Source organism: Stenella coeruleoalba, assembly GCF_951394435.1.
Source record: "Stenella coeruleoalba genome assembly, chromosome: 16".
Classification (NCBI taxonomy): domain Eukaryota; kingdom Metazoa; phylum Chordata; class Mammalia; order Artiodactyla; family Delphinidae; genus Stenella; species Stenella coeruleoalba.
In genome coordinates this window covers 63275587-63297684 of record NC_137162.1, presented here as the reverse complement: position 1 = coordinate 63297684, position 22098 = coordinate 63275587, and the positions used below count along the sequence as shown (strand labels likewise).

General features: G+C 37.1%; 1 protein-coding gene across 1 annotated transcript in view; it reads left to right on the top strand.

Annotated features, from left to right (window-relative positions):
* TET1 (tet methylcytosine dioxygenase 1) overlaps nucleotides 1-22098 on the top strand; it is a gene marked incomplete at its 3' end in the record, with an annotated part of 130883 nt that overhangs the window by 83048 nt on the left and 25737 nt on the right. The window contains exons 4-6 of the mRNA XM_079900132.1: nucleotides 849-3168; nucleotides 5818-5908; nucleotides 6446-6539. Of these exons, the coding sequence (XP_079756258.1) occupies nucleotides 849-3168; nucleotides 5818-5908; nucleotides 6446-6539 (2505 nt within the window). The remainder of the gene's footprint in view (nucleotides 1-848; nucleotides 3169-5817; nucleotides 5909-6445; nucleotides 6540-22098) is intronic.

The window sequence follows — 22098 nt, the reverse complement described above, 5'->3', positions numbered from 1 at the left end:
AATAGAGATATACATTGTAGTATATTCAGTCAATGAATTACTGTATAGCAGTAAGAATGAATGGATTACAGTTAAACTTTACAACATGGATGACTCTCAGAAATATAATTTTGAGTAAAAGGAAGTCAGCTGTATAAAGTTGGGAAATAAGCCAAAGAAATCTATGATAGATGTGATAGCAGTAGCTACCCTTTGACAGTGGAGTGATGACTAGATGTGGTTTTTTTAATTTAAAAAATTCTTTTTGTTCTTTTTGTTTTTTTATTGAAGTATAGTTGATTTATAATGTTGTATTAATTATTGCTGTACAGAAAATTGATTCAGTTATACATATATATACACATTCTTTTTTATATTCTTTTCCTTTATAGATTATCATAGAATATTGAATATAGTTCTCTGTGATATACAGTAGGACCTTATTATTTATTAGATGTAAGTTTCTTGGTTGGGAGCTGGGTATATAGGTGTTCATTTTGTAAAAATTCAACAAGCTATATATTTATGATTTATATTTTTTGTGTGTGTGTGTTCTACTTCAGTACAGTTTGCATTGAAATAATAAGTATTGTTCATTGAATGGCATCAATGTAAAAATATTTTAAAATTTTATTTTGGAAAAAAATGAATATACCAAAATATTAACAGTCATGGGAATATGATGGTTTCCACCTCTCTTTTTTTTCTTTCCCCTTTTTGGTATTTTATAACTTCTAAAAATGTAAAAAGTGAAAATAAAATATTTTCAGGGACTTCACATTTAGTTGCTTTTAAATTGTAAAGCTCTTACAGCTCTTACTCAGATATTTGAGCAGATTATAAAAGTAATTTCTCTGTTTATTTTATAGGCAGATTTTGACAACAAACCAGTAAATGGCCCCAAGTCAGAATCCATGGAATACAGTAGTTGTGGTCATGAGGAAGAACAAAGATTGGAATTGAATTCATGTCCCTTAGAAAATGTAACTAAAAATGAAGAAAGTATGACAGGTATTGAAGTGGAAAAGTGGACACAAAACAAGAAATCACACTTAACTGATCATGTTAAAGGAGAATTTAATACAATTAAAACAGAAGCTGAAAATTTGAAAAGCTCTGAAGATGACAGGAAAAAAATCCTACTTACTGACCTCCTTGAACCTCAAAAGTTGTTTGCACAAACTGTAAGAAACGGCATTAAAAATGTACACTATTTGCCAACTGAAACAAATTTGTCATTTAAAAAAATCAACATTGAAGAACTTGGCAAGGCATTTGAAAACAATCCTTATAAATTCCTGAAAGACACTGCAAACCATAACAATGCCATGAGCGCCATTGCTACTAGTGCGAGCTGTGATCATCTCAAGGGGAGAAGTAATGTTTTGGTCATTCAAAAGCCTGGCTTTAATTGTAAGTCTTTTCCAGATCCTGCAAACTGCAACTTAAATAGTCATACAAGTATACACAATGAAAGTGATCAACCAAAATCCCTAGAAATTATAACAAATAGAGAACTAAAAGAAGGATCAACACTTCAACCAAGTCTTCTATCCCTAATGAAAGATAGGAGATTAACGCTAGAACAAGTAGTGGCCATAGAAGCTCTAACACAACTTTCAGAAGCCCCATCAGAAAATTCCTCACCATCGAAGTCAGAGAAGGATGAAGAAACAGAACAGAGAACAGCTAGTTTGCTTAACAGCTGTAAAGCTATCCTGTATTCTGTAAGAAAAGACCTCCAAGACCCAAATTTACAAGGGGGGCCACAAAGCCTTCATCACTGTCCATCTCTGGAAAAGCAAAGTTCATGCAACACATTGATGTTCAATGGCCAAAATATTTCTAAGTCACACAGCAGCTCACCTAGTGACCAAGCATCCACAAAGGCACAGGAATATTCAACAGTCACAAATTCAGTATCTGTTTTTATACCAAATTCAAATTCATCTAAAACCGATACCAATAAAAATGTTGCTCAAGGTAGAATTGCTCTTGACAATTCCAAAAATTTGCATCAGTTGACAACAACAACTAATAAATCGGAGTATTGTAACCAGTCACTGGACAGCAGCATCAAGTTGGACTCAAAGGATGATCCCTCATGTCAAGATACAGTTCATAGTAAAATAGAAGAAGATGTTGCTGCACAGTTAACACAACTTGCATCAATAATTAAATTCAATTGTATAAAACCAGAGGACAAAAAAGTTGAAAGTACACCAACAAGCCTTGTTGCATATAATGTACAGCAAAACTATAGCCAGGAGAAGGGCACAATAGAGCATAAACCACCTTCCAGTGTCCAAAATAATCAAGGAACTTCAGTAACAAAGCAAAAGAACACAATCCAGAAAAAGACAAAATCTACCCCATCAAGAGATCGACGGAAAAAGAAGCCCATGATCATAAGTTGTCAAGAAAATGACCAGAAAAAACAGGAACAGTTGGCATATGAATATAGTAAGTTACATGACATTTGGATAGCATCCAAATTTCAAAGATTTGGTCAATTTGGTCCACATGACTTTCCTATTCTATTGGGAAAAATTCCTCCCTTAACCAAAGTATGGAAACCACTGACTCAAAGGAGCTCAGCATTAGAACACAAAAAATTATTTCCTCCACTCACTCAAATAAAATTTGAGCGGTATTATCCTGAATTAGCACAGGAGAAGATGAAGGTTGAACCCTTGGATTCTCTCCCCATAATCCAGTTGAAAACAGAATCCAACGGACAGGCGTTTACAGAAAATGGATATGCTCAGGTACAGCCAACAGTGAATGTCAATCAGAAAGCTCATCCTTTACTCCAGCCATCCTCTCCAACTAACCAGTGTGCTAATGTGGTGGCTGGCAATGACCAAACACAGTTCCAACAGGATGTTAAAGACCAAGTCACACATCAGAGGCTGCCAACATTGCCTGGTATCTCTCATGAGACCCCTTTACCGGACCCAGCACAAATTCTCAGGAACCTAAATGTAGTATGTTCAGGTGGAATTACAGTGGTTTCTACCAAAAGCGAAGAGGACGTCTGTTCATCTAGTGTTGGAGCATCAGAATTTTCCCCAATAGACAGTGCACAGAAAAGTTTTAATGATTATGCGATGAACTTCTTTACTAATCCTACGAAAACCCTGGTGTCCACAACAAAAGATTCTGAATTGCCTACCTGCAACTGTCTTGGTAAGTGAGTTTCTTCATTTTCTTGCATTAATGGCCTCAAGTTGTGACTGAATCAAGTTTGTTTTACATTTTATATATGACATTTTTGCCCCACTCATATTCTAGCTAGGATGGGCTAAATAATTCTATACCCATTTTTCTGTGGGACCTTTATTTATGCTGCTCAGATAAATGGGAAATCCAACTGGTAATTTGGAAACTTTCTTAAGTGGAAAATTTGATTTCTCTCAAGCTAGATGTCTCTCAAGTTGTTTACTGTGCATATCATAAGAATGAAGTCCCTTAATACGTTATCACAGTTTATTCTTCCTATATTCAAAAGAATTTCAACCTTTAAGTCTTTTGTTTAAAAATATATATATTTTAAATTGTGCAGTATAGCATGCATACAGAGAACATAAAATATATGTACAACTTAACAAATAACTATAAAAAAAAGTATCTGTGTAATTGCGAACCCAATCAAGAAGCAGATGGTTCATTAGTATATTCCAGAATGGGTGGTTAAAGGATTGATGGGAAGGATAAAGTAAATATATCATTCTGATATTTTTTTAACCACAATAGAAAAAAATAGTGAAGTGTAGCAATGACTTTTAGTTCTTGATTTTTCAAAGTTCATTTGATGCTCTGAAATGAATCCTTCCATTTCTCTGCTCATCATTCAACACTCAGTTTTGACAGCTTACCACATACCAGGCACCAAAGATAGGCTCCTCTGAGAATGAAGAGCCTCCAAGGAGGAGGATCTGACAATCTGGAAGGGGTGGCAATGCTGTCTGAGCGGGGTCAATTTGGCAGAATGAGAGATTCTTGGACCAAGGACAGAAGATTGTAATAATGATAACGGCTCCTATTCCAGGTCTTTTACTGCAAGTCTGATAACTGTCCTACACCCTTGACTTGTTATATTCACAACAACCCACCAAAGGGAATGCTTATTATCCCCATTTTACAAGTAAGGAGACTGAGTCAGAGAAGTTCACAGCTAGTAAATGATTAAACTGGAATTCTAAGACAGGCAGTCCCAGCTCCAGCGGCTGTATTTGTAACTTCCATCCTACGTTGCTTCAAAAATCTGAAGTGAAAAAGAGACTGTTTCTCTGAATATCATTAAAAATGGAAAAAAGGCCTTTAATTTAAAATGCCAGTAAGATTTATATACCTGAGCTCGTCTAATTTGACTGCATATATAAATTTCAATAGGATGATTGTCTAGTTTCAAGACCCTTATACATACTACCTTAACACAATGTGGGAGTCAAGACAGCCAGGCATTCAAAGTTCATTCAGTATCTGCAGTGGACCTGGAACTGTTGAATACCCTTGTCAGTTGCATGTTTTCCTATAATTGTTACATTTGAGGTTTTTGTGCTCATTGTGTAGAAATCGGAACTTAAAAAGAGAAACAAAAAAGTAGACTTCAGAAATCATCCAAAGTGAGGGTAAAGGATCCCAATCATATCTGAGGGTAAAGGATTTCTGTGAAAGTGTTATTATGTTCTAGCAAAATTAGAGTAATTAACCTTTAGATCAAGTTTCCTCAAATTTAGCACTATTGGCATTTTAGGTGGGATAATTCTTTGTTGTAGGGGGACCACCTTATCTATTGTAGGCTGTTTAGTGGCATCCCTAGCCTCTACTCACTAGTGATGCACACACACACACACACACACACACACACACACACGGGTGCGCGTTAGCAGTTGTCACAACCCAAAGTATTGCCAAATGTCCCCTTTGGCAAAAATACCCCTGATTAAAAACTACTGCTCTAGATTACCAATAAGTTAAAAATTATTCACCATATCTTGCTTAAGTAGCCCCAGAAATAATCCTATGTTATATCTGATATCTGATTAAAATGGTAAGTAATGATCTCTTGGTGTAGGTAGACATGCATTTCCCAGTGATTCTAGTTAGACATGAATCTCAGAGACCAAGTTTTAAAATACCATTTTCTAAGAACTATGTAATTTACACAAAAATTCAAATGGTACAGAAATATGGTGCAAATGTCTTTTTCTAGAGAAAAACGGCTGTTATATTTTTTCTATACAAATTAATATTATTAGTGATTTTAATTTTGTTTCCAGTTTTACAAAATTTAAGGCTTTTAAAACATACTATTTAACTATTACCTCATTGAAAGATGTTAAGAGTGTTTCTCTTTTTTAATATTACGTACAATTGTAACAAGGAATATTCTTGTATACATGTGTATTATAAATACATAATTGCGCGCATGTGTAATAGAATAAAGTCTTAGCAGTGCAATTGTCGGGCTCAATTTTAATAGGATTCTGAAGCCAAGCTTTTAAGATGTATTGCTCTTGGGTAGCTTAATTTTGTACCTCAATTTTTATAGAATTTTTTTAAAGCAGGAGATCTGAGAATAAATATGAACCACAAGTTAAAATATGTTTTTCCTCCTCTGATTCTTAGAGAAAGAGTGGACTAATTAGGAGCAGAAAGAAAGGGATAAGTTAAATTCCAGGGCCTATTGTCCTAGACTTTAATTACTAAAGCTTACCAAAATCTTGTCAAGATTCATTGTTCTGAATTGAAAAAAAAAAAAAAAAATAGCTCTTCCTTGCCCCTATGCAATTCTGTAAAGTTTTGGGTCTAATAATCTTATTCCTTCCACAGATCGAGTTATACAAAAAGACAAAGGCCCATATTATACACACCTTGGGGCAGGACCAAGTGTTGCTGCTGTCAGGGAAATCATGGAGAATAGGTGAGGAAATATGCTTCCCTGTTAAAATCATTCATTATTGGGGATCTGACTCAATGCAGAGAAATCATCTCTGGGAACAAACTCGAGGTGAATGGAAAACTTCCAGGAGCATGAGTTTGATGTTTCTTAGGGCCCAGGAAAAGCATAGAGTCCTGGTGTCCCTGCTGAGTCACTCACATGAGCCATTGGGCACTCAATAAGACCTTCATAAAGCAAGGCTATCTTTGTTAAATGCAGACATACTTATTTTTATTATTGTATAATGGTAGAAATAGTTAAAATTACCTCTGTCAACACTGCATTCACATTCCTTTTGCTTGTCTTGGAGCCAGGCCATTTTTTAAAAGAGTGATCCTTAAGGACAAGTAAACAGAACTGGATAACAAATAAAAATACCTGCCACACGAAAGTAAATTTTTAACAAAGTTATAATTATGAGTGTTTGAATTTTGTACTTCTGTAAATCTATATCTTATGCACATGAAGATGTTAAAAGTGTATTGCAATTATTTTCCCTTCACTGTGTTTCATACTCAGGTATGGTCAAAAAGGAAACGCAATAAGGATAGAAATAGTAGTGTACACGGGGAAAGAAGGAAAAAGCTCTAATGGGTGTCCAGTTGCTAAGTGGGTAAGTATTTTGCACTTATACATTTTTCAAAATGGATATATTCCACATATAAACTAAATCAATTTTTTTCCATGAAGATGTGGACTAGAAAAATACCCACTCCCATTATTCCCAGGGAAAAAAGGAAGCTATTTGTCTTAGCCTGGGCTTTTTATGTTAACGAACAAAAGGGTATGGCCATTCTCAGTTGGTATCTTGTGATATAGGGTCATTAGTCTTAGAGTTTTTTGTTACTTTTAGACAGCATTCAGTGCATTTATAATTAGACAGCATAAATAAATGGTACTAAATTATATATATTGTTTCCTATATCTTTTTTTTGTACATTCTTTTTCATATTCTTTTTCATTATGGTTTATCATAGGATATTGAATATAGTTCTCTGTGCTAGACAGTAGGACCTTGTTGTTTATCCATTCTAGATATAAAAGCTTACATCTGCTCACCCCAACCTCCCACTCCATCCCTCCCTCAGCCCCCTCCCCTTTGGTGACCACTAGTCTATTCTCTATGTCCCTGATTTTGTTTCTGTTTCATAGATAGGTTCATTTGTGTCATATTTTAGATTTCACATATAAGTGATATCATATGGTATTTGTCTTTCTCTTTCTGACTTACTTCATTTAGTACGATAATCTCTAGTTGCACCTATATCTTACTTTTATCAGTTATTTTGAAATTCTAATTCATTGTCTCATAGGGCCACCTTAATGAAGATCATACAATATCGAAAACAAAACCAAACTTTTTACAACATATTTCCAAAATTGTTTTATGACTACTTTGAGTTTTCTAAATTTGCGGAGCTATAAGAAGAACTGGATTTAGCTTCTTTAGGAAGTTCTCAACTGAGAAACAGTATCATATCAGGAGGATGTTCACATCCACAAGGATATTGACCAGTTTACTTGGAATTCTTGACCAAAGGATCATTTGAGATGCTGTCCTATCATTTGTCAATAATGATGATGACTATAATAAAATAGTCAGTGAGTAAAATAATAACAACTACCTCTCATTAAATATCAGGAACCGTATTAAGAACCTGACATACATTGCCTCATAAATCCCTGTAGAGAGACTCATGATTTTGGAAAAGGGAAAAGTCATTGTTTTTATGCCCATTTCAGAAGAATAAAAAACATTAAATGCAAAATGGAGATAGGATTGGAACCACGGTATTCCTAAAGCAAGACCATTGAGACATCCTTATGTATTCCAGCAGACTGTATGACGTGGTTATTAATTTATTTATTTTTGGCTGTGCCGCGCGGCATGCGGGATCTTAGTTCCCCAACCAGGGATTGAACCCATACCCCCTGCAGTGGGAGAGCGGAGTCTTAACCACTGGACCACCAGGGAAGTCTCTCTGGTAGGGTTTTGATTAGAATTGTATCAGATTGTATCAAACCAATTTGGGAGAATCCTAACCATTGGACTGCCAGGGAATTCCCTGTCTTGGTTACTTTTCAGCCTTTGGAGGGTGACAGCAGTGATGAGCACAAGAGCTGGGCATTGAACACTAAATACCTTAGAGTACTTTCAGTTTCTTCAATCCGTTTGGAGTGCATAGTCTTGTCAAAATATAAATGAACATATCAAGGAATTCTCCATATGTATAACACTACCCAGATAGTGATATAAATCTTTCTAGCACCCCAGAAATCTTTCTGGCCCCTCCCAGTTGGTAACTCCATGCAAAGATAACCACTATATAACCACTTCATTATACAGGTCTTTTTCATGATTTCTATACAACTAGAGTCATATAGAATGTACTCTTTTGTGTCTATCTCCTTTCCCTCAACATTTATAAAACATGGGTTTAATGGCTGGAGCTCCCACAGCCGACTGGAACCATGAATTGACTTGATAATAGAAGATATGTACTAGGATGGGGAGAAGAAAGATAGGAGCCCGAGTCCCTGATGATACCAATAGAAGCGCTGTACCAACCTTAGGCTTCTTAAACCTGGATTTCTGTAACATGAGAGAATTTTTTTCACTTCTTTAAAAACCTGTTACTAGACAGTCTTCTGTTACATTAAATAGAATCGAATCCCAAGTAAGATACCTGCCTTCAATTTGCTCAATTTCCACAAAACATTCACCCACACAAGTCAGTCTCCACATGTAAGAGTTTTGGTGAAGATATATCTAAATGGTAGTCAGAGTGATCTTTATTTTTATTTTTATATTTTATTCACTCTTGAGAAAGTTAAGACGGTCAATCCATAACATTTTAAAGTAGGAAATAATACAGAAGGGCCGTTTTTTCTATTGAGTTATTAGGCTTCTATTGATTTTTATAGAAGATCCTTTAGAAAACTGACTGTGGTAAGTTGCAAATATATTTTCTCTTTGTCTTGTTTCTTTGGCTGTGCTGCACAGCATGCAGAATCTTAGCTCCCAGACCTGGGATTGAACCCACGCCCCTTGCAGTGGAAGGGTGGAATCTTAACCACTGGACCACCAATGAAGTCCTTGTTTGTCATATTTTTTAACATACAGATTTTTTTTAATGAAATGAAATTAAAAAAAATTTTTTTTTTTAATTTTTGGCTGTGTTGGGTCTTCGTTGCTGCACGCAGGCTTTCTCTAGTTGTGGTGAGCGGGAGCTCCTCTTTGTTGCAGTGCGCAGGCTTCTCACTATGGTGGCTTCTCTTGTTGCAGAGCACAGGCTCTAGGTGCACGGGCTTCAGTAGTTGTGGCACCTCTGTCTCAGTAGTTGTGGCTCGCAGGCTCAGTAGTTGTGACACATGGGCTTATTTGCTTTGCGGCATGTGGGATCTTTCCAGACCAGGGCTTGAACCCATGTCCTCTGCATTGGCAGGCGGATTCTTAACCACTGTGCCACCAGGGGAGTCCCCAATGAGATGAAATGTTGAGTTAAATTTTTAATGGAAAACTTTGCTTTTATGGCTTCAGTGTGTCTTAATTAGAAAAATCTTTACCACTTCTACCTTATAAATCTCGAGTTTTCTTTTCATAATATTTTAATGATTTCATTTTTTTCTACACTTAACTGTTTTATTCATCTTGTGTGTAGAATGTTAGTCACAACTTGAGTTTTTTCAACTGGCTACCCAGCTATCCAACACCACTTTCTTTTCCCTACTGATTTGTATTTGTTTATATTAGTAGATTTTCTGTTCTGTCACATCATGTTATGAATCAGCATCAAATTACTCTAATTATTTGGGTTTAAAAATATGTTTTAATATCTGATAGAGCTAATTCTTCAGAAATTTCCTAAATATTCTTGCCTTGTTTTTTTTTCCGTATGAGTTTATGATCGCCTTGTCTATTTGCAAGAAATACCTTGTCGATTTGGGGGTTTTTTTTTTTGTTTAAGATTTATTTTATTATTTATTTTTGGCTGCGTGGGGTCCTAGTTGCGGCTCGTGGGATCTTGGTTGAGGCATGCGGAATTTTTCTTTTGTTGTGGTGCACGGGATCTTTTGTCGCAGCATGCAGGCTTAGTTGTGGCATGCAGGTTATCTCTCTCTAGTTGTGGCATGCAGGCTCCAGGGCACGTGGGCTTAGTTTCCCCGCGCCATGTGGGATCTTAGTTCACTGACCAGGGATCGAACCCACATCCCCTGCATTGTAAGGCAGATTCTTTACCACTGGACTACCAGGGAGGTCCCTCGATTTTGGTATTTTTATTGGAATCATATTACAGAGAGAATTTGGAGAATTTACATTTTTGATGTTTAGTCTTCCTATCCTAAGTGCTATACCTTTCCATTTGTTGATGTCTTCTTTTGTCCTACAGGAGTGTTCTAAAGTTTTGTTCCCATAGAGTTTACATGCTTCTTGTTTTCCAATTTATTTCTCTTATGTATTTCAGATGTACAATCATAATCTGTAATGAGAAATTTATATTCTCCTTTCCAAATTTAAACTAGTAATTTCTTTTTTTCATTTAATACAGTTAGTCTAACATACTAACTCCAGGTTTATATTGCTTTAAATATGGTCTCATCTTTTTCCTCTCTTTAGTGGGAACCTTCCAGGGTTTTCTTCTTATGAATGGGTCATCAGGGAAGGCCTCACTGGGGAGAGAACTTTTAAGCTGAGGACTACTGAGTGACAAAAAGGAGCTGAGTATGCAAAGAATACCCCCAAGAATGCAAGGAAGAACATTCCTAGGCAGAGAAAACAGCAAGTACAAAGGTCAAGGAAGAGAGTACATTCTCTTTTTTTTTTTTGCGGTATGCGGGCCTCTCACTGTAGTGGTCTCTCCAGTTGCGGAGCACAGGCTCCAGACGTGCAGGCTCAGCGGCCATGGCTCACGGGCCCAGCCGCTCCGCAGCATGTGGGATCTTCCCGGACCGGGGCACGAACCTGTGATGCCTGCATCGGCAGGCAGACTCTCAACCACTGCACCACCAGGGAAGCCCTAGAGTACATTCTTTAATAATCTGAGAGGAGTCTAGTGAAGTTGAGGAGGTAAAGAATGGAAATCGGAGACGGTAAAAAGGTAGGCAGAAGCCAGAGCGTGAATGGTTTTGTAGGTCATAGTGAATTTTAGTCCATGAACAACATGAAGCCTTTGAAGTATTTTAATTAGGGATGTGTTCTCTATCTGGTTTATGTTTTATAAAGAGCATTCTAAGTAATTACTTGATAAGCTCAGTATTATTTCTCTGTTGCTGCTGTACAAATTACCCAAATTTAGTAGCTTTGAACAAAAAACATTTATTATCTAATCAGTTTCGTGAGTTAGTAATCTGTGGGTAACTTAGGAGGGTGCTTCCAGAAGAGGCCTCTATCATCTCAAACTTGACTGGGGAGGAGGGTGCTGGAGGGTCCACTTCCCATGTCATTTGCAGGAGGCTTTAGTTCCTTGATAGCTGTTCACTAGAGGACTCACTTTCTTATCATAGGATTTCTTAAATGTTTTCTCATGTCATAGCAGCTTGTTTTCCCCCAGAGTGAGTCAATCAAAATATAATAAGGAGGAAGTCACAATGTCTTTTATGACATTAACCTTGGAAGTTGCTACATTATTGAGCCTTATTTAGTGTGGGAGGGGACTATGCAGGGGCATAAATACCAGGTGGTGGTGATGATTGGGGGCATCTTGGAGACTGGCTATTACAAAGTTCAATATCTCTTCTTCGCTAAAAATATCAATATGTTAAGGATACTACATTGACATTGTAAAATATAGCTATCTTAGCCCTATCCGATATATTTAATATATAATACATCTGATTGAATCTATCTTCCTTGGCCCTATCATCTCTAAAGGCAAAAAACTTTAATTTGTGAATCTTTATTCACAAAATAATGCTCTTAAGCAGCAACATTGTTCGTTATGGAATATATAAAAAAAAAGTTTGTAAAATATAAAGGTAGAGATGACCTATGATTATAAGTTGAACACTCATCAAGCAACTACCCAGGTGAAAAATACAATTTTTCTAGGTTCCCAGAAGCCCCAAGAACCCCTCCATCTTAACTTTTGTGGTAATAATTTTCCTGCTCCCCCCCCCCCGCCCCCCTTATGTATTTCTTAACGGTATGGTTACTGTTCTTTTGTGTTTTCCCCCACGTACGACCTTGCATATTTGCTGAAATAAGTGGTAGGGACTGGCTCCCAATATTTGGCGCTGATAGTTTACATAGGTTTGTTAATCTGTATCTGTTAGATATTTCTGAATATTTTACTTATTTGCCTTTAAGTAACAAAGGGTGAAAATATGCTTATGGCAGCTGGCTTCCTCTTGAGTAAGTGACCCAAAAGAGCAAGGTGGCTGGGTTAAGTGGTAGAATTTTGGGTGATTCTTCCCGCCGTTCAAACCTTCTCTAGCATAATAATAATTACACTGATCGAATTTTGATATATATCAATTCTTCTGTTTTTTCTATGAAGACAAATATGAAATCTGCAGCTTAAAGATTTTGGCAGCAACTTTCTGTTTAAGTCCTATTAATGGCTTAAGTCTTCTTAAGGGTTGCTAGGTATGTAAAAGATATATAGCATTTTCCATGAAGCAGCTATAGTAAAATTACTTTCTTTACCTTTTGCAATTTTTCTTTCAGAATCTGGCTCTTTTCACAAATACAAAAACAATTCAGAGACGAGACTGAAATAAAGTATAGTTGCTAAGAACTTATGCAAATTTTGATATCTACTAATGACAATGCAAAAGAATCTTTTTAAAAATTTATTTATTTATTTTTGGTTGCATTGGGTCTTTGTTACTGCACACGGGCTTTCTTTAGTTGCGTCGACCTGGGGCTACTCTTCGTTGGGTGCACGGGCTTCTCATTGCAGTGGCTTCTCTTGTTGCGGAGCACGGGCTCTAGGCACGGGCTCTAGGCACGCAGCATGTGGGATCTACTTCCTTGACCAGGGATCGAACACAGGCCCGCTGCATTGGGAGCGCAGAGTGTTAGCCATGGGACCCCCAGAGAAGTCCGGCAAAAGAATAATCTTGATAACAAAACCAAGAATTAATTCTGTGTATCCGTGAAAAAAATAGGCCTCATAAGTGATTATATGTGTTAGAAAAATCATAATGTTAATCGAAGTTTATTTGAAAAATCATAATGTTAATCGAAGTTTATTTGTTGCAAAATTTCCAAGTTATGTTGCTTGTGCCTGGAGCAATGCCCAGCACATATTCAGGACTCAATAAATTTCTGTTGAGTAAATGAATATAGAGCTTAAATAAGACTGTTATTGAATATTTTCAATTGGAATTGATACCTTGAAATAGTATTGCTCTGGTATACATTATTAGCTCTTTCCTGAGACAGGGGCCATTTTAAGTATTAGAACTAATAGTCTGCTAAAGTTGTCCAACCCAAATTTGAGCTCTTGAGATTAAATAAAAAGTAGAGTAAATGGTTAGGTTTCTCTATAGTCTACACTGTTTTTAGGACTTTATTATTTTGAATGACACTAGCACAATCAAGTCTTATATGGAGGGACTTCCCTGGTGGCACGGTGGTTTAAGAATCCGCCTGCCAAGGCAGGGGACACTGGTTCAATCTCTGGTCTGGGAAGATCCCACATGCCGCGGAGCAACTAAGCCCGTGCGCCACAACTACTGAGCCTGCGCTCTAGAGTTTGCGAGCCACATCTACTGAGCCCGTGTGCCACAACTACTGAAGCCTGTACACCTAGAGCCCATGCTCTGCAACAAGAGAAGCCACCACAGTGAGAAGCCTGCATGCAGCAATAAAGACACAACGCAGCCAAAAATAAATAAATTTATTTAAAACAAAAAAAAAGCTGAGCTCTCCATTTAAAAAAGAAAAAAGAGTCTTATATGGATACTTAATACAGGAATGAAGAAAAAGGAGAGAGAGGAAATGAAGGTAAATCATTTTAAACTAAGGAATCTAATAAACCTTCAACTGGTAGATTGTATTGCTCCAAACTTACTTTTCATCTTGCATAGTTTACGTTTTTCATCTTGCATAGTTTATATTTGTCCTATATTTGATATTAAACATTAACGTAAATCAAGCATCTTGTGATTTTATGTACATTTTCTCATCTCTGTGTGCAGACTTATGTGTAGAAATAGTGGTTGAATTCTATCCTACTTTTTAAAAAATTAATTAATTTATTTATTTTTGGCTGCCTTGGGTCTTCGTTGCTGTGCATGGGCTTTTCTCTAGTTGCGGTGAGTGGGGCTTGGGTGTGTGGGCTTCTCATTGCTGTGGCTTCTCTTGTTGCGAAGCATGGACTCTAGGCGCAAGCTTCAGTAGTTGTGGCGCACAGGCTTAGTTGCTCCGCAGCATGTGGGATCTTCCCGGACCAGAGATTGAACCTGTGTCCCCTGCCTTGGCAGGCGGATTCTTAAACCACTGCGCCACCAGGGAGGTCCCTCTATCTTACTTTAATCATGATGCTCTTGCCTCCTTTTCTTGAAGGGAGGTGTTAGGGTTAGGTCACACACAGAAAGCCTAAAAACAAATTATAACTGAGTAGCACAATTTTCTAAGCCAGTTTCACAATGTTTTGCCTTTGTTCTTAACACTGTTTTAATCTTGGAAATGTTTCTTTGCCAGGGTGTCATTAACACTCCTCCTTAATTGTTAGCCTTTGACAGACGTTTGCGACTCTTCTCTGCCATCACTTTGGATCTGGTCAGGGAGTAGTTACCTTGTTATTCAGTAGATCTTGGTGGAAAGGGTGATGTAGTTTCTTGGATACAGTAGGCTCTATTAACTCCCTATACTACCCCCCCACCCCACCCCCCCCACCCCACCCCAACTGAGCCTTTGAGTTGGGAGAAGAATTCAAACAGCAAGCCTTCCCCAGATGGCTCCAGTGCTGAGCAATTCACACCAGGCCACCGGTTCATGGGTTCCCCTATGTAGGATTGTTTATTAGTCAATAGAGCAGGTGTGGCAATGAGTATGTACAAGTTAATGTTTTATTGCCTATTTGGGTGTGATGTGACCAGAGTTTTTGGGGTGAGGTGTAAACCAAGCTGAAGTATCTAAAAGTTTTAAAACTATCTAACCTGGATTTACACATTTATATAATCTTCAAAGACTTCCCTTTTTTTATTCCTTTGTTCCAAGTTTCTGCCTAGTATCTGCCTTGGTTTTCTTCACCCTGTACCATGGTACTGCTTATTTCTGTGCCCAAATCAGGCACCTCTTCATGTATTACCATGTCAACATAATAAAGGGGTAGTTGGTGTCCTGGGCTACTTGTTTGCTGTCTGCAAAATCTTGCTAATGTGAAAAAAACATTTTATACTTCAATGATCAAAATTAGGCAAAAGCCAAGAGGTTGATGCTATCAGTTGATGTTAAACTGACTTACATTTTTCACTGTCCTTGCTTTTCTTTTGTTATAAAACATTTTTCTTCACTTAATCCTACTGTCCACTAATGTACCATTAGAACTACTTTTATGTTAGCTTGCTTGCTTATAGAGTTCTCTTTTTTTTGGGTGCGTGCGGGATTTCTCTAGTTGTGGTGAGCGGGCTTCTCATTTCAGTGGCTTCTCTTGTTGCGGAGCACGGGCTCTAGGTGCACGGGCTTCAGTAGTTGTGGCTCTCAGACTCTAGAGTGCAGGCTTAGTAGTTGTGGCGCATGGGCTTAGTTGCTCCGCGGCATGTGGGATCTTCCCGGATCAGGGCTTGAACTCGTGTCCCCTGCATTGGCAGGCGGATTCTTAACCTCTGGGCCACCAGGGAAGTCCCATAGAGTTCATTTTTTAAGGAAACTTTTTATTGAGCTATAATATACACAAAGAAAGTACACAACTCACAACTATGTAGCACATTGAAGTTTTACAAAGTCAAACCATCCAGATCAAGAAATAAATTATCACCACCTCCCCAGAATACCCCACATGCACCTAATCATCACCACCACCACCCCCAAAGGATGAAGTTCATTAACTATAATATATAGGCGGATTTAAATGGATGATTTTGGTTTTGTTCACGGGGGTGTGGCCACCATCATTTGTGTTGAAAATTTAACCCTACTTTTCTCTCACATGGGTATGGATAAGCTCAAAAGTGATTTCTCTTTGGTAATATACCCGACACTTGACATAAACGTTGCTCCTAGCTGTGATTCTAGCCAAGTCCTTCCGTGGAGCCCAGATTTTTATCGGAGCTGATGTAGGACCCTACTCACTGCTGCATCTTTAGAGCTAAGATTGTATTACAACAATTATTTTATTTGCTCTTTTTTTTAAAGTAACATAGTTCTATAATGTTTATACAATTATTAAATTTTAAAGTAAAATTAAATTCAGTGTTAATTTGAAGTATCCAGTCAGAAAATTAAAATTCCATATTAAATTAAAATTAAATTTTAAAAGTCTATTATTTTCAAAATTTATCTTAGTTTTACCCTCTGAGATGATGATTAGCAATTTTGGGTATACCCAAACTAAGAGCTAGGATGTTAAAAATTGCAATTAAAAATTATGGACAACTGCTGAAGCATGTTAAGCAGAAGAGTGACAGTCAGTAAAACTTCTGGTAAAAACTCTTTATTCTACAACTTCCTAAATTTGAAGAAAGTTTGATTAAATGAACATAGGATTGTTTTCGAGCACAGGCCACTCAAGAGTTTTCGATTCTCTTTGCATACTGAAATAGAATATATAGCTCAATTCTTCATGGGTTGTTTGAATGCAGTATTAGAAATTATAAAAAAGGCTTCAAAGAAATTGCTTAATGTAAAAAAAGGCTGAAAAAGGATGAATTCTTCCCAAATTCTTAATTTATAATACTTAGTAAAGAATAAATCTTTTTCTTGTTAAAAACATTTTTACTATAAAAAAATTAATCTACTGGTGAAATTTATTTTGTCATTGTTTACCTCGTAAGTAAAAAGTCAATATCTTGGGACTTACCTGCTGGCACAGTGGTTAAGAATCCGCCTGCCAATGCAGGGGACACGGGTTCGAGCCCTGGTCCAGGAAGATCCCACATGCTGTGGAGCAACTAAGCCTGTGTACTACAACTACTGAGCCCACATGCCACGAGCCGGTGCTCCACAACCAAAGAAGCCACCACAGCGAGAGGCCACGATGAGAGGCCCGCACACCGCAACAGAGTAGCCCCTGCTCACTGCAACTAGAGAAAGCCCACAAGCAGCAACGAAAACCCAACGCAGCCAAAAAAATCCACTTCATTTTCCACATGTCCTTTTCCCCCCCCCAAATATTTATTTATTTATTTATTTATCTGCTTGCACCCGGTCTTAGTTGTGGCAGGCGGGCTCCTTAGTTGCGGCATGCATGTGGGATCTAGTTCCCTGACCAGGGCTCGAACCTGGATCCCCTGCATTGGGAGCTTGGAGTCTTAACGACAGCACCACCAGGGAAGTCCCATGTACATGTCCATTTTTGTTGACATTGTTCATTGACCCATTAGGTTAGACCATTGCTGGGCTGGTACTGCATTTTTTGCTATGGTTTTGTAGAAAAGTTTTAAATTTAGAAGGACATTTCCCTCTCCGTTGTTTAAAAAATCTTTTTCATGACTTAATGTTCATTTAATCTTTCATATGAATTTTAGAAACAAGCTAAATATATCTTAGAATGGGGAGTAGATTAGTGGCTAGAATTAAAATCTTTTAATGTCTAACCTTCCATCTAGGAACAGCTTAATTAAGATTTATTTACATGCATTTCCCTTAAGATAATCCTTACAGCTATGTTTAATTTAAGCTGTAAACCAAACTTCTGTTTGGTTATTGCTGGTATATATTAAAGCTGTTGAGTCCTCAACAGTTATAAAGAGCCACCTCTTTTACTCTCTTTAAAAATCCAGTAGAGTTTTCTTTGATTCTCTTGAATTTTCTAGAAAGAATTTTCTATAAAAAATAATTGTCTTCCAATTATAATACCACTTGTTTCTTTTTATTTATTTTTTATCACATTGTCTATTTGATCTAAATTCTCACCTTTAATTCTAGTTTTCAGAAGTAATAGTTTGATTAGCCTTTGTATGTTCAAATATCTGCAGGTACCAGCAAATGTAGTAGTAATTCTGATCCAACAAACAAAATGCTGTGTTTCCAAAATAACAATTACAAAGTCTATATACCAGTAAGGGAAATTAGTGATTATAGTGGAAGATAATTAAATGTCAGCATACCATTCATTGACATTATGAATATTTTTTTGTTTTGTGCAAAGCAAGAATGTATATATCTAATTTTCTCTGGATTTTGGAGGCAGGGGAATTAAAAGGCTACTTTACTTTTTCTGTTAACCTATATAAATATACTATGGCTAGAATCTGAGTTTGCCTGCTATAGTGGAAACTGCTCTTGGTCTTTGAGACCCTTCTTTCTATGCCCTAAGAATATAAAAATATTGTTACCTACAGTTACCTCCTTATAAATTGCAAGAGTACTTTGTGTCTTCTCTCTCCACCAGTTTTTATATCCTTAGTAAAAAATGGCCCGCTTCCCTGGTGGCGCAGTGGTTCAGAGTCCGCCTGCCGATGCAGGGGACACGGGTTCGTGCCCCGGTCTGGGAAGATCCCACATGCCGCAGAGCAGCTGGGCCCGTGAGCCATGGCCACTGAGCCTGCGCGTCCGGAACCTGTGCTCCACCACGGGAGAGGCCACAAGAGTGAGAGGCCCGCGTACCGCAAAAAAAAAAAAAAAAAAATGGCCCTAAGCCCACTAGACCACCAGAGTTTATTTAGAATATCCCAGGTTATCACTCTTGATCCTGGTCTATCGTGCCTTAAGATCTCCCTGCGGGGAATTTAAATAGGTTGTCCCATCGAGACCAGGGTAACAGAAATAGTTTACAATGTACTTTTCAGAGCTATACATAAAGAGGCTGTTGAGGCAAAACAATTTATAACCCAGGACAAGGGGACTCCATCATAGAAATGCTAAGAAATCTTTTACTAATGATCATCAGACTGATCTTTTGTCTCCACTTCTCTGAAAGTACTATCACAATGATCACTAATACCTTAACTGCCAAAGAAAGTCTAGATCCTCAAAACCTTTCTTCAGCTGTTCAAACTGTTGCTTACACTCCTTCTCGGTAACATAGCTTTCCCCAAAAGATCACTCCTCAGTAACTGAAGTCAGCAGCCTGTCTATAATACGTCTTCTTAGGTGAAGAAGGCATGGCCATACCTCGTGTTATCCATGTGCTAGTTACTACTCCCCTATCACTTGCCCCTTGAAAATGGCATGTAGAGGGAACAAAGAGGGAGGAACCAAGAGTAACTTTTGGAGACGAGGTTCCAGGAAGGACTTTGGGGAGGTGTTGACCTTTGAGCTACATCTTGAAAACAGACAAAGCATTATCTTTATGTCAGAGATCCCAAAAATAGAACCAATTATGTATAATAATTTAATAAATGGAGTCTTATAATCACAGAAGCCATCTGGTATGAATACAATTGGCGGAATTCTTCCTTAAATAACACCCTTGCCTTGTAGGCTGGTTTTCCAAGAATATTAGAATTGCCTTTGTACTATCTTTTTTCTGGTGGCAAACTCTTTTTCAGTCTTTTAAGAAGGGTCTCCTCCATGAAGCCTTTCCACTCTCTCCAAACAGAAAAGAGTATGACCCTACTTTGCACCCTTATTCATACAAACCTCTCACAAGTGTCTTATATTCGCCCCTAAAAATATCACAGTAGAAAAATACATTGCTGATATCTTCTCCATTAATGGAAATGACCCTTTACGTTCAATTTTGGGTTTCACTTATGGTATTATTTGATCAGCTTCCCAGGTAATTATAATTTGCAGCATACCATGTTTAGGCAGAATAACGTCTTGCTAACCTGACAGTATTTTGGACCTGGCTACTAATTGCTTTATCTAAATTCATATACTTAATTTATATCATCAATTTATTTCTGACATCTAAAACAATACACATTGAATATCCATTGCCGCACAGATTGAGTATAACCAAAAAGAGAGATATTCACCCATTGTTCATTCCTCAGGTTATACAAAGATTTACTTGTTGCTCTTACATTGTTTCTGACAGTGGCCTGTTTTTATTTTTTTTTTACTTTATTTATGTATTTATTTTTAAAATATTTATTTATTTATTTTGGCTGTGCCCGGTCTTAGTTGTAGCACAAGGGATCTTTAGTTGCAGCATGCAGAATCCTTAGTTGTGGCAGGTGGACTCTTAGTTGCAGCATGCATGTGGGATCTAGTTCCCCAACCAGGGATCAGACTCGGAGCCCCTGCAGTGAGAGCACAGAGTCTTACGCACTGGACCACCAGGGAAGTCCATTATTTTTTAAATTATTTTATTTTTCAGCTCTTGGACCGTGTATCTTTTTTTTAAAAATTTATTTTATTGAAGTATAGTTGATGTGTAATGTTGTGTTAGTTTTGGGTATACAGCAAAGTGATTCAGTTATACATACATATATACATATATATATATTTTTAGATTCTTTTCCATTATGGTTTATTACAAGATATTGAATATAGTTCCCTGTGCTACAAAGTAGGACCTTGTTTATCTATTCTATATGTAATAGTTTGCATCTTTTGTTTCTCCTAATCCCAAACTCCCAATCCATCCCTCCTCCACTCTCTCTCCCCCTTGACAACCACAAATCTGTTCTCTATGTATTTGAGTTTATGTCTATTTAAGTCTGTGAGTCTGTTTCTGTTTTGTAAATAAGTTCATTTGTGTCATGTTTTAAATTCCACATATAAGTGATATCATATGGTATTTGTCTTTCTCTTTCTGACTTACTTCACATGGTATGGTAATCTTTACGTCCATCCATGTTGCTGCAAATGGCATTATTTCATTCTTTTTAATGGCTGAGTAGTATTCCAGTGTGTGTGTGTGTGTGTGTGTGTGTGTGTGTGTGTGTGTGTGTGTGTATCTCACATCTTTTTTATCCATTCATCTGTCAATGGACATTTAAGTTGTTTCCATGTCTTGGCTATTGTAAATAGTGCTGCTATGAACATAGGGGTGCATGTATCTCTTTGAATTATAGTTTTGTCTGGTTATATGCCCAGGAGTGGGATTGCTAGATCATACGGCAACTCTATTAGTTTTCTGAGGAAGTTCCATACTGTTTTTCATAGTGACTGCACCAATTTACATTCCCACCAACAGTGTAGGCGGGTTCCTTTTTTCTACACCGTCTCCATCATTTATTATTTATAGACTTTTTAATGATGGCTATTCTGACTGGTGTGAAGTGGTACCTCATTGTAGTTTTGATTTGTATCTCTTTAATAATTTGCAAAGTTGAGCATCTTTTCATGTGCCTGTTGGCCATCTGTATTCCATTTTGGAGAAATGTCTTTAGCTCTTCTGTGCATTTTGTGATTGGCATGTTTGGGTTTTTTTGTTGTTGTTATTGAGCTGTATGAGCTGTTTGTATATTTTGGAGATTAATCCCTTGTTGGTCACATTGTTTGCAAATATCTTCTATTCCGTATATTGTCTTTTCATCTTATTTATGGTTTCCTTTGCTGTGCAAAAGCTTATGTTTGATTAGGCTCTTTAGAAACTTACTGTTTATTATCAGCTACTTTTCAAAATTGAGAGCATAAGGTCTTCATTTCCTTCTCCAAATTAGTTTGCAGAAGTATTTTTTTTCCTTGATAGCTGCTTTTGATGTTAATTTCTCTAGAAATTATAGGAGGATTTGATTAGACACAGCTTTAATAGCTACCCAGAACTCTTTTGCTCAAATAATTTTGATGATAATTTAGAGAAAATAGAAAATGCACGATTTAAACTCAGGAGAGAAATGGTGATAGTAATACAATGGATTTTAAATACAAATTTTAATCAGAAAAGTTGTATCTAATACATTAATTAATGAGAATGGCTTTTCCTGTGGAAATCCTACTTCAATTTTCTCTGTGATACAAAGTATTGAAATGTAGTGGTCACAGGGATAAATACTAAGTATGGGAATAAATTCTCAGAGCATACCAATCTCCAATCACTGGTCATTTTGATTTCGGCTGCTGTTTACATTCTCAGCATCATGTCTAAATGTATGAGTGTCCTATCTTAAGTTAACAGTAAAATATGTTAGAGTAGCCAGAATAATCTTGAGAAAGAAGAGCAAAG